This window comes from Dendrobates tinctorius, unplaced genomic scaffold (assembly GCF_039654945.1).
Source record: "Dendrobates tinctorius isolate UK_male_01 unplaced genomic scaffold, ASM3965494v1 ptg000003l, whole genome shotgun sequence".
Lineage (NCBI taxonomy): Eukaryota > Metazoa > Chordata > Amphibia > Anura > Dendrobatidae > Dendrobates > Dendrobates tinctorius.
In genome coordinates this window covers 98,184,199-98,197,797 of record NW_027361671.1, presented here as the reverse complement: position 1 = coordinate 98,197,797, position 13,599 = coordinate 98,184,199, and the positions used below count along the sequence as shown (strand labels likewise).

Genomic DNA, 13,599 nt, shown 5'->3' with positions numbered 1-13,599 from the left:
ACGAAACCTGAAGGGTTTCCTGATGCCACTAAAGTGAAAGAGATTTCTGAAGTCTCATGCACACATTGCTTATTTGTGATTTATATCTGCAGCAGGTCAATTCTTTCAGCATTTTTGCTGCAGATTTCGCCCATACTAATGAATGGGGAAAAAATCTGCAACAAAAACAAAAGCATTTTTGCCTTCACATTTTTCCTGCCAAGAGGTTTCTGCACCAAATACTCAACGTGTGCACATTTTGTCCTTATTTTCCCAACAATTTCTGTCTTATATTAATGTTTTATAATAAGTCATTAAATGCTAGTGGCTATATGAAACTGATGGTATAAAATTACAGGTACATCAGTAATTTAAATAATTCTAATATAAATCGGTCACATCATACTCAGTAAATGTATAAAAAATATGCTAATACTTAATTGAAGTCACCAGTCACTCTTTTGGATGTTCCCAACATTATACAGTATTCGGTGCTTAATTCCTAAATGGCTGCCCAATAACTTCCAACCACATAAATTGTTCCTTGCCAACAGTTCCCTCCAGCTCGAGCACAATCACAACCCATACCAGGATAGTAATGACAACTTCTCTACATGGTGGCTCCTAGTTAAGCTGATATTAATGGCTACAATTGTCCTGAATAGAGAGGAGTCTTCTCTGTTTCCACTTCCTGCCAAATATATCACAATTTAAGAAACCCTATGTCTTCTAATGGAGCAGACCCTAAATATATTTGGTGACAAAATACACCATTTTTGTACAGTAGATGTTCTACAACATAAGTAGAAAATATGCAACAACCAAAGTCTCATGCTTACAAAATTGTCGAATTCACAGACCTTGTAAGGAGACCACTAATCCATTTTATAGACCTTTAGGAAGTTTTTAAGCTGCTGCTTTTGCCCCTTTGTGAGTATAGAAGCCATGCTTTTAGCAGGGAATATCTTTGTAGTATTACATGACATGAATGGACCTGAGAGGGGAAAAATAACTCTAGTCTCTATAGAAAAATTGTATAGCAAGTAGTGTGCAAGACCTAACAATTACATATTTTGGGTTACTTTCTTGGTATGATTAGCCTTTTTCTGTCTAATATTGCTAATAAATAGAAACATATAACCGCAAATGAATATCCACACTGACACTTGTTATACGTATGTCAATGTTGTTCAATATCCATGAAACTTGCGAATGTACAGTGGATGGAGACTTTTTTTTTTGCTTTATTAAAGCTCAGAATTAATAGCTTTACTGCTTTACTTTTGTCTCAAATCTTAGTACTTAGTAGAAATTTGAACCCAAAAATAAATGTGAAAATTGGCATTCTATGGCGTTTTATTAATTAGTTTATATTTTATTGCATGTATTTCACTAACATTTTTAGATTACTTCTTTCTTGTTTAAACAGTTGAGTTTCTTTTGCAAATGGTAAAAGAGCTCATCCGATACCAACAAAACTTTCAGTAGATTGTTTGCACATATTATTTTGACCATATTATTCTATATTTGTTGAATAGGTATTAAGGAACAATGACCGACACCGTGATTGGAAACTCTTCTAACCGTTGGATGTGTCCCAATGACAGACAAATGGGTCTTCGATCCAAGTAAGTGTTCCATTTGATTTTCTTTGGTTTCCATTAATTATTTAGATAAGAATTAGAAATAATGAATTTAGGTGATGGTTAACTAGCAGTTCGATTATATGACTTGATCAATATAAAAAACAACTAAAAAAAAGTAGGAGAAAAATACAAAACTAGTGTGAAATGATATTTCAAAGACCACACAGGATACAGTGGAAATAACCATTACATTTTTAGCTTCACCTAATAATCCTGAAAGATAGATTAATAGTCTTACCAACATTTTTGAAATATTATTTTTATCAATATACTATAGTGACAATAACAAAAATCACACTAAATAAGATCATGCAAGTGGAAAGAGTTTATTCTCTCTCAGCTCTTTAGAACAGATCCTGAAAACTATGCATGCCTGAATACATAGGGTAAATAATAATGAATACAATTAATAATGAATGAAAGTCGATCAATACGAATCAGAAAACAAATATATCATATGTTCTCATAAATCAAATTCCTGCGCAATGAATAAGGCCATGTTTCCATATAAAACTGCTGTTTTTTGTGATTATTGCATTTTCTAAATGCATTTCCCCTTTTTATTAAAATATGGCTTTGGTTCAGATTTAAAGCACAATTTTTTTTTAATGCTGAGATGCTGGGATTCTGCACTTAGAGACACTTAGAGAATCTGTCATCAGGATTTTATATCCCCCTAACTAATGGCATATATATAAAGGCGCTTTAATGCTGCTTAAACTTGTACTAAGTGCAGTGGGGTGTACGCTGCACTTACAGCTCTCCTGCTTCTCTGCCTTTTCCCCATCTGCCAACTGTATCTCATGTTTTAGTGACCTGTCCAACATAAAGGAGGCAGGCAGTAAGTGGGGGAAAAAGGCAAAGAAGCAGGAGATCTATAAGGGCAGCAAACACCCCACTGCACTTGGTGGATATTCTGCAGAAAAAAACCCACAATATATATAAAGCATTGCTTACAACAATATATTCCTACTTTATGTATGCGTTTACACGGTACACGTGTATTACTATTGTTGGCATTTAAGGGGTTGACACATGGTTGCTAGAGTTGAGCGAAACGGGTCGAAAAAATTCAAAAGTCGCCAACTTTTGGCAAAGTCGGGTTTCATGAAACGAAACCCGACCCTAGGATGAGGTCGGCCACGAGGTCGGCGACTTACGCGCCAAAGTCGCGTTTCAAAAGTTTGTTTTGCGCTCTTTTTCAGCCAATCAGGATCCACGGACACTGTGGGCAACGTGATGACATAGGCACGGGTCACCACCATCTTTCAGAAGGGCATGCAAGTGATTGGCTTGCTTTGGTGGGCGTCACAGGGGGTATAAAAGGGCGTGCACGCCGACCGCCATCTTACTTCTGCCGATCTTAGTATAGGGAGAGGTTGCTGCTGATTCTGTAGGGAGAGCGTTAGGCAGGGAAGAAGACAAAAAAACTGCTTCTGCTGCTATCGATTTGGCCTGCACAACACACCAGTCACAGTGTGTGCAGTGCAAGGGGAGGCTATATAGTGGTGTATCAGTGGTGTTGGTTGTTGGGCTGCCTTTTAAGGCTTCCTGACAGGCTGGCATTGCTGTTTACCCACTGCTCCGCAAACTGCTTTTTTAAAAGCAATCCCAATTTTTTTTTTTTGTCCTGCTGAGAAGAAAAAAAAACTGCTTCTGCTGCTAGCAATTTGGCCTGCACAACACACCAGTCACTGTGTGTGCAGTGCAAGGGGAGGCTATATAGTGGTGTATCAGTGGTGTTGGTTGTTGGGCTGCCTTCTAAGGCTTCCTGACAGGCTGGCATTGCTGTTAACCCACTGCTCCGCAAACTGCTTTTTTAAAAGCAATCCAATCTCCCTTATCCTCTAGTCACTTTTGTCACAGCTGTGCCATCGAGCCTGTCACATAGCGCTCAGATATCAGTGGGCCTCACACAATCCAAAAGTGTCCACTGTCCATAAGTGTGTGCAGAAATTCAAAATCTCCCTTATCCTCTAGTCACTTTTGTCACAGCAGTGCCATCGAGCCTGTCACATAGCGCTCAGATATCAGTGGGCCTCACACAATCCAAAAGTGTCCACTGTCCACAAGTGTGTGCAGAAATTCAAAATCTCCCTTATCCTCTAGTCACTTTTGTCACAGCAGTGCCATCGAGCCTGTCACATAGCGCTCAGATATCAGTGGGCCTCACACAATCCAAAAGTGTCCACTGTCCACAAGTGTGTGCAGAAATTCTAAAACTCCCCTGTCCTATAGACACCTTGTACCTTGTTTTACATTACTATATAGTTTGTTGGATTTTGTCTACATTTCTACCAAAAATGAGGAAGGCTGGTGGAAGAGGCCGTGGAATTGGGCGGGGGTTGGCAGCTCGTAATGATGGTGTTGGTGGTGGATCTGATGGTAGTGGCAAGAGCAAAATAGGACCGAATGCTGGAGGTGCTGACCCTGCGTCATCGTCTGGCTACATAAGGCCTCGAACGCTTAGTTTTCTAGGAGTTGGCAAACCGCTTTTAAAGGCAGAGCATCAGGAAAAAGTTTTGTCTTACATTGCTTACTCAGCCTCCAGCTCTATCGCCTCCTCTTCTTCAGTTGTAAAAAGTAAAAGCACTGAGTCGTCATTGGAGGCTCATGTTCATGAACCACACCTTTCCTTGTGTCCTTCACCCCAACCAAGATTGAAGGATGACGCAGGCCATACTACTGATTACTCCATGGAGCTGTTTTCACATACCATGCCTGGATTATCAAGTGAAATGGTGAATTACCCAGGCCAAGATGAATCTGACATGGAGTGCACTGATGCACAGCCGCTGATGGATGATTCTGCTGGTACATTCACTCAGAGCACTACATTGTCCTCGCAGTGTACAGAGCCAGATTCTGACCCTGATGAGACTCAGGTGCCCCTTCCCGCACACTATACCACCATACACGGTGACACAGAGGAAGGTGCACATGACATGGAAGAGGAGGTGATGGATGACCCAGTTGTTGACCCAGATTGGCATCCATTGGGGGAAGAGGGTGCTGCTTCCAATAGCTCAGATGAGGAGCATCCACAGCAGACATCGACATCGCAACAGCTGTTATCTGGCAGGCCCGGAGCACTCCAAAGACAGGTTCCAAACATCAAAAGAGTTGCTGGACAGCTTGTCCAGAGGGTCAAAAGATCACAGCGTGCTAGGCCGCAAAATGTCTGCCAAAGTAGGAAGAGTGCAGTGTGGCACTTTTTTGAACAAAATCCTCATGATCAGGCCAAGGTTATCTGTAAGAAGTGCGCAAAGACCTTTAGCCGAGGGAAAAATCTGAAAAATTTGAATACCAGTTGCATGCTTAGACATTTAACCAGCATGCACTTGCAAGCGTGGACACAACACCAAACCTCAAGTGCCACATGTGCAACTGATCACAACGAAGGTAGTCAGCAACGCTACATTGTTTCCCCCACTGTAAGCCCACCGGTTAGCACAGCAGCAAATGTTGAGGTGTCGTTGCAAGACCACAGCAGTCAGGGAATCCCACTGTTATATCAACGAAAGACTGATTCTAGGCCATCAGAAAGAACACCAACTCCATCACCATCATCAACCCTCTCTCAGTCCGCCCTGTCCACCGCTACTTCCACCATATGCAGCTCTCAAGTCCAGCTCACCCTCCCAGACACTGAGTAGGTCAAGAAAGTACTCAGTCTCTCATCCGCGTACACTGGGTTTGAACGCCCACATTGCCAAACTAATCTCGTTTGAGATGATGCCCTTTCGGTTGGTGGAAAGCACAGCTTTCCGCGAACTCATGGCCTATGCAGTACCACGCTATGACCTACCCAGTCGCCACTTCTTCTCTCGCAAAGCCATCCCAGCCCTCCACCATCATGTGAAAGACCGCATTGTCCATGCACTCAAGCAGTCAGTGAGCGGAAAGGTGCACCTCACAACTGATGCATGGTCCAGTCGGCATGGCCAGGGCCGTTACGTGTCCATCACTGCGCACTGGGTTAATGTGGTGGATGCAGGGTCCACAGGGGACAGCGGTGGTGGGACAGTGCTGCCTAGCCCACGGTATAGGAAACAGTTGGCTGTAGGCGTTCGACCCTCCTCCTCCTCCAGAAGCGAAAGCTCGTCCACAGAGCGCAGTCGTACGAGCACTCCATCTGCAGCTGCCACTGTTGCACACGAGGTGTCCCCCTATCGAGCAGCTAGTGGAAAGCGTCAGCAGGCTGTGTTGCAGATGATGTGTTTGGGCGACAGACACACCGCCGAGGTGCTGGCCGAGTACTTGAAGCGACAAACTGAGTCATGGCTGGGCAGTGTACATCTTGAGGCAGGCAAGGTAGTTAGTGATAACGGCCGTAATTTTGTGGCAGCCATAGCCCTTTCAAAACTCAGCCACATACCTTGCTTGGCTCACACCTTGAACCTGGTGGTGCAGTGCTTCCTCAAAAATTATCCGGAGTTAACAGTCCTGCTCCAGAAGGTGCGAAGACTGTGCGCGCACATCCGCCGGTCGCCTGTACACTCCGTTCGTATGCAGAAGCTGCAGCGATTGCTCCACCTTCCCAACCACCGCCTCATTATCGACATTGCAACAAGGTGGAACTCCACCCTGCACATGGTGGAGCGGCTGTGCGAGCAGAGGCAGGCCATAATGCATTTGTGGGAGGATACACGGCCAGGCACTTTGAGAGCAGACATGGAGTTGACAGGTGTGCAGTGGTCGAAGCTGAAAGACCTTTGTAAAGTCCTTCAGTGTTTTGAGGAATGCACATGGCTGGTAAGCGCAGACGACGCCATCCTAAGCATGAGCATCCCACTTATGCGTCTGCTCATGCAAACTTTGATGCACCTTATGGAGCAGGCATCTGCAGCCAATGTTGATGAGGAGGAAGAGGAGGATGGAATCCTTGATGACATTCAGCCATTGTCTGCTCAGGGACCTCTCCTGGACGAGGTGGAGGAAGAAGAGGAGGAGGAGAATGATGGGGATGATTACTTAGGGGAGGAGGATGCATCTCGTGGGGCAAGTGAAAATGTTGGCGTGGCAAGGTCTGGTACAGGGTTTGTGCGTGACTGGAGGGATGTGGATTTGCCAGAAAGTGCTCCTCCACCCAGCACTCGCAGTGCATCATTGACACCGGGAACATTGGCCCACATGTCAGATTATGCCTTGCGGATCCTAAAAAGGGACCCCCGCATTGCCAAAATGATGAACGATGACGACTACTGGTTGGCCAGCATCCTGGATCCACGCTATAAAGGCAAATTACAAAACATCATGCCACAGGAGAACCTTGACCTAATATTGGCTAATAAACAAGCAACTCTGGTAAATCGGTTGCTTGAGGCATTCCCAGCACACAGCAGCGGTGATGGTTCTCACACGAGCCGTACGGGCCGGGGGCAGCTTGGCAGAGGTGTTCGTGGTGCACACAGCAGAAGTGGCATTGGAGACAGGGGTTTCATGACAATGTTGTGGACTGATTTTTCAAATACCGCTCACACAACTGGTAATACTGCATCGATGGAAAGTGACAGGAGACAGCAGTTGTCAACTATGGTTACAAACTACTTTTCCTCCCATATCGATGTTCTCCCACACAGGTCATTCCCCTTTGACTATTGGGCCGCTAAACTGGACACCTGGCCTGAATTGGCCCAATATGCCTTACAGGAGCTCGCTTGCCCAGCTGCAAGTGTGCTATCGGAAAGAGTCTTCAGTGCAGCTGGATCAATCCTGACAGAAAAAAGGACCCGTCTGTCAACCCAAAATGTGGATGATCTAACCTTCATTAAAATGAACCACGCATGGGTTTCCAAGGATTTTGTCCCACCTTCCCCTGATGACACATAGGGTGACAGAAAAATGGCTTGCTTTGGTCCACCTCTTCCTGGTACTTCACCTATTTCGCCTTTTGCATCAGCTGAATGTCCAACATCAACATATGCCACTTTCTAAAACTCCCTAACTGTGCTGCCTCCCCCCCCATGGCCGGGGTCACCACCTAGCGCACGACACCGTGCGAGTGCCGTTGCCCTGGACAGGTGGGTAGGCCGACTCTTGGGCGCGGGCACTGGCACAGGGTCCCTCATAGTGCAATCAAGTGTCTCTGACGGTGGTGGTGCACACCCGCCGTCAGACACACCGCTGTACTATGAGGGGCCCAGTGCCAGTACCGACGCCCACGAGTGGGCCCCCCTTGCTTGGGCAGGGCCCCAGCATTTGCAATCTTTACCTCTCCCTGCTCCTCCGCTGTGTAATCTGGGCCGTCAAATCCATACTGTGCCTGACACCGTCTGAGCCTGCCTCCTGAGACATATATTTTTAATGTGTACGCTATCCATACATGTTATCCAGGGATACGGTACCCTTTCTAACCTTTGTGCAATCACGTGCAATCCATACTGGGCCTAACACCGTCTGAGCCTGCCTCCTGAGACATATATTTTGAATGTGTACGCTATCCATACATGTTATCCAGGGATACGGTACCCTTTCTAACCTTTGTGCAATCACGTGCAATCCATACTGGGCCTAACACCGTCTGAGCCTGCCTCATGCTGTATAGACATATATTTTGAATGTGTACGCTATCCATACATGTTATCCAGGGATACGGTACCCTTTCTAACCTTTGTGCAATCCATACTGGGCCTAACACCGTCTGAGCCTGCCTCATGCTGTATAGACATATATTTTGAATGTGTACGCTATCCATACATGTTATCCGGGGATACGGTACCCTTTCTAACCTTTGTGCAATCACGTGCAATCCATACTGGGCCTAACACAGTCTGAGCCTGCCTCATGCTGTATAGACATATATTTTGAATGTGTACGCTATCCATACATGTTATCCAGGGATACGGTACCCTTTCTAACCTTTGTGCAATCACGTGCAATCCATACTGGGCCTAACACCGTCTGAGCCTGCCTCATGCTGTATAGACATATATTTTGAATGTGTACGCTATCCATACATGTTATCCGGGGATACGGTACCCTTTCTAACCTTTGTGCAATCACGTGCAATCCATACTGGGCCTAACACCGTCTGAGCCTGCCTCATGCTGTATAGACATATATTTTGAATGTGTACGCTATCCATACATGTTATCCGGGGATACGGTACCCTTTCTAACCTTTGTGCAATCACGTGCAATCCATACTGGGCCTAACACCGTCTGAGCCTGCCTCATGAGACATATATTTTGAATGTGTACGCTATCCATACATGTTATCCGGGGATACGGTACCCTTTCTAACCTTTGTGCAATCACGTGCAATCCATACTGGGCCTAACACCGTCTGAGCCTGCCTCCTGAGACATATATTTTGAATGTGTACGCTATCCATACATGTTATCCAGGGATACGGTACCCTTTCTAACCTTTGTGCAATCACATGCAATCCATACTGGGCCTAACACCGTCTGAGCCTGCCTCCTGAGACATATATTTTGAATGTGTACGCTATCCATACATGTTATCTGGGGATACGGTACCCTTTCTCACCTTTGTGCAATCACGTGTAATCCATACTGGGCTTGAGAACGGCTGGCGAGCTGTTAAGCAAGCTACAGCACCTGTCCAGACAAGTACAGGGATTCCCTAGCGAGGAGACTTATTTGATTGTTTTCAATGTTGGGACAGCAATTTTTGGGGAGCACTATACTCTGGAGAATGATAGATGGGGCCCACCATACACTGGAACATTCCAAAGGTGGACATCAGACACTGGAGCAGCATTTACAGGGCCCATTATACACTAGAGCATTAGAGATGGGGCCCTTTATGTTTGGAGCATTATTTGGGCCCATAAGACAGTGGAGCTTCATCCATGGGGACCAACATATACTGTAGCATTATGTGGAGCTCATCATATACTGTTTCAAACATTATATGGGACCAATGATTCTGTATGGAGAAATAGATGGGCCTCGTCATGAGATGTAAAAAGTGAGGTATTTTTCATTGTACTATACCGCTATTTCTCTGCCGTATCGGAGCATGATGAGTTGTGGTATGTGTTAAAGGGGCGCTCTTTCACCCAGGGCACATGAAAACCTGGAGCCAGCCCTCCCCCCCACAGTTTGTGGCCAAATAACCCCCATTTTTCAGTGCGTAACTTGTATTATGAAGTTAATTAAGGTTGACAAGCTTAAGAAAGAAGAATTGATGCTTTTGGCATTCAAAAGGGCACTGTAGGTGTGTTTCCTGTCCTCCTCTCACTGCCGACTTTTATTCCCCATTGACTTACATTGGGTTTCGTGTTTCGGGACGACCCCGACTTTTCCCTATAATCGGACGATCTTGCTCGACCCGACTTTTGGAAAAGTCGGGTTTCACGAAACGAAACGCGACCCTAAAAAAACAAAAGTCGCTCAACTCTAATGGTTGCCACAGAGTGGATGGTCTCACACTTGGGTGTCCCCCCCCACAATTACTAGAGTTGAGAACCAAAATTGCTGTGGCCAATCCTGCCGGTTCATACTGTACATGATTGCCCATATATTTGAACAGTAACACAATTCCCTCTGCAATGTCCACTGCAAGAAAAGTGAATGGTCAACCACAACCAGTACCCTCAATATTAGCTATTTTATGGGGATTTTAGAAGTTGCACCCACAATGAACAGCTGATTGCCAGAAAACGTCACCTGTGGTTGTACTGTATATTTTCTGTGTAACATTGGTTAAAGAGGCTGTTTTTTGAAGACATTGCCCTGGTTGAAAGGTGATCATCTTATCTACCTCTAAATATGCTTCTCACTAAAAGAATATAAATGTATATTCTACAATGTAAAAACAGCCTACAAGTAGAGCAAGAGACCCAGTGTAGCAATCTCAGACCGCAAGTCCTTTCCAGCGCAATGAAAGCATAGCCGTTAATTCCTAGTGCAGATATTCTTTTATCAATATGATGTTCACAGGGCTCCCTCTTGTAATTGCACAATCTTTTTTTTCATAAAAACCCTTTTTACGAGATTAGAAAAATGCAATTAGGTCCTCTAAAATAAATAAATAATTACTCGGGCCATATTTTGTTCCTCATATACATTTTCTTGTATAAAACTCATATATGAAGAGGAATGCCAGAGATGGGCAGAATAAAGAGAATGTCTAGTTTATGTCTATAGCAGGACTGAGGCAAGCAATGGTTAAAGGATGATGGGTATCTTCTTGTTGTACATGATTTGGTTAATACGTTACTAAATTAAATAAGTATTAAACATTTGAGCCTGAAATTAATGATGAAAATCAAGGAACATTTCTGTTTGGAAAAGAATATATTTTGATAAGAAAAGAAATACACCGCGCTATACTGGGAACTGAAAAAATAATATAACTGAGTACTCACTTGCTGGTGTGTGGAAAAAATCACGTGGTGGTGGATGTATAGCAGTATTCTGAGACTATTCACCTTGTCATAGATGTATATTGCCTTGCATTTGGATGCCAAAACTGCTGAGTAGATAATATAGGGTTAAATGGGGGTGAGCCCGTTAGTGTGTTTCAGAGGGAAAAAAATATATAAATAAATAAAATAAAATATGAACTAATCTTGATTTACTCACTTAAGGAAATCAGAACCATATAAAATACATGCTGTAAATGTAGTCATTGCCAAGTATTAAGATTGGAATGTTGCAGCCTGTTTCTGATGTAAAAAAATATAATAGTTGAAAAATAAAATGAAACACAAAAAAAAAAAAGAGGGGGACAAACCTGATGAAGAGAGTAGCTATCTCTCGAAACATGTCGGTATTGTGCTGCCTTTGAGCCACCGTTTTACCCCCAGTGTGATGTCACGCTAGCCCTGTCCCATCACACGCTGAGTCCCTCAGCGTTGCTCTCGGCCGGAGTGCGCGAGGCAGCGGCGGTCTCCACGTCCATACGGATTAGCAGCAGCAGCCCCAGCCCCCACGCTGAGCACCCAAGCCTGCCTCACTGAGCAGCACTGGCCCTGCAAGTAAGTGCACCAGAATCAAGCACCTCGTTCCACTAGTGGGCACAAGCTGTCACTAACGCTCATTCACTTTGCAGGACCTGTGCCATCATTTGTTTTGCCCAGGATTAATCATTCTGACCTCGCCTGTTGAAATTGGCATGCAGTAATGTCAGCATTCAGTTATCATCCCAAACATCTATTTATCCCCCTCTTTTCATTTTATTTTAAAACTATTATATTTTTTTTACATCAGAAACAGGCTGCAACATTCCAATCTTAATACTTGGCAATGGCTACATTTACAGCATGTATTTTATATGGTTCTGATTTCCTTAAGTGAGTAAATCAAGATTAGTTCATATTTTATTTTATTTATTTATATATTTTTTTCCCTCTGAAACACACTAACGGGCTCACCCCCGTTTAACCCTATATTATCTACTCAGCAGTTTTGGCATCCAAATGCAAGGCAATATACATCTATAACAAGGTGAATAGTCTCAGAATACCGCTGTACATCCACCACCACGTGATTTTTTCACACACCAGTAAGTAAGTACTCACTTATATTATTTTTTCAGTTCCCAGTATAGCGCGGTGTATTTCTTTTCTTATCAGCTTGTGGACCTTCCTTCTCTGTCCAAGTGGACTGGCGCCAGTGTGTTAATCTTAAACCAAGAATATATTTTCATTTAAAGGAGGCCGATTTAAACTTTTATACCACAAACCATTAATATAATTCTGTTGACCTTTAAAAAATAAGCCAGTTAAATCCTTTGACTCTAAAGTGCTGCTTCAGTGCATTCTGGAAGTGCACAGAGATGTGCTAATGCACTTACAACTTTTTAGCTTCTGCTGTATTACCAAACTAGCAGCACCTTCTCCTGGTTGACTGGAGAATCATTTCCTCTTGTACCTTGGCCACTAATCTTCGGACATGGGAGGGTCATGCCTGCTCAGGAACACAGTGGAGGTCAAGAAGATGTAAATGCATAGTCATTCCTCAATGTACTACAACAGGGTTTCCCAACTCCAGTCCTCAAGGCACACCAACAGATCATGTTTTCAGGATTTCCTTTGTATTGCACAGGTGAAGCAATTATCACCTGAGCAATACTAAGGAAATCCTGAAAACATGATCTGTTGGTGTGCCTTGAGGACTGGAGTTGGGAAACCCTGTACTACAAGACTGAACTTTAAAATGCAATTTCTTGCTGCTGAAGAAGCACTTTGGAGTTATAAAGCGATCAACTGGATTATATTTTACAGGGCTCCACTGTAAGTTTGATGTTTTAGAGGAGTTAAAATTTCTGACATTCCTTCCTCCTGGAATTTTATGCATTTGATTTTGCACACATCTAAACATTGAATAAGGTAGTGAGATTTATATGGTGCAGCAATGCTACTCACTCGGGAGTGATCTGTGGTATCACAGGAACCACTTCTATTCAAAGTCCGGCTGGTTTATTTCCATCCCCATAAACCACATCACATGAAACTCAAATACAGCCCTTGTCCGGCACAAAATACGTATAACCTAAAGTTCATACAATAGTGCTGGCTAGCTTGCCTGGCCTAGAGTTCAGGCTCCTAAGGCCCCATTACATGCAACGATATTGTGAACGATATCGTTGCAACGTCAAAATGACATTGTTGCGTTTGACACGTAGCAATGATCAGCGATCAGTTGGCTGATCGTTAATCGTTGCCTAATGGTCTGGGCCATAAATCGATCGTTGGTCTCCCGCTGGGCAGCACACATTGCTGCGTGTGACAGCGAGAGATCAATGATCAGTGAGCTCCCAGTGCCATACAGCAGACGCTATGTATACGTTTGCCCTGGATACCAGCGTGCTCGCTAGTCTTGATCGCTGGTGAGTCTGCCTACATGACAGCTCATCAGCGATCAGCTAACTATGTCCCAGCGATCCCATCCACTTTGGATTGTTGGTGGGATCGCTGGGACATTGAAGCGTGTAATGGGGCCCTTAGTCACTTAGGCACTCAATTCAGGAGATCTGCACACCTCAATATACATAGCCAT

The 13,599-nt window shown here is 44.1% G+C and overlaps 1 protein-coding gene across 6 annotated transcripts in view; it reads left to right on the top strand.

The window, feature by feature from the left end:
• RPH3A (rabphilin 3A) overlaps positions 1-13,599 on the top strand; it is a 480,291-nt gene that overhangs the window by 130,735 nt on the left and 335,957 nt on the right. For all 6 annotated transcript variants that reach the window (XM_073562255.1, XM_073562313.1, XM_073562371.1 and 3 more), the window contains one exon: positions 1,518-1,607. In XM_073562255.1, coding sequence (XP_073418356.1) covers positions 1,531-1,607 — 77 coding nt within the window. In that variant the 5' untranslated portion in view covers positions 1,518-1,530. The remainder of the gene's footprint in view (positions 1-1,517; positions 1,608-13,599) is intronic.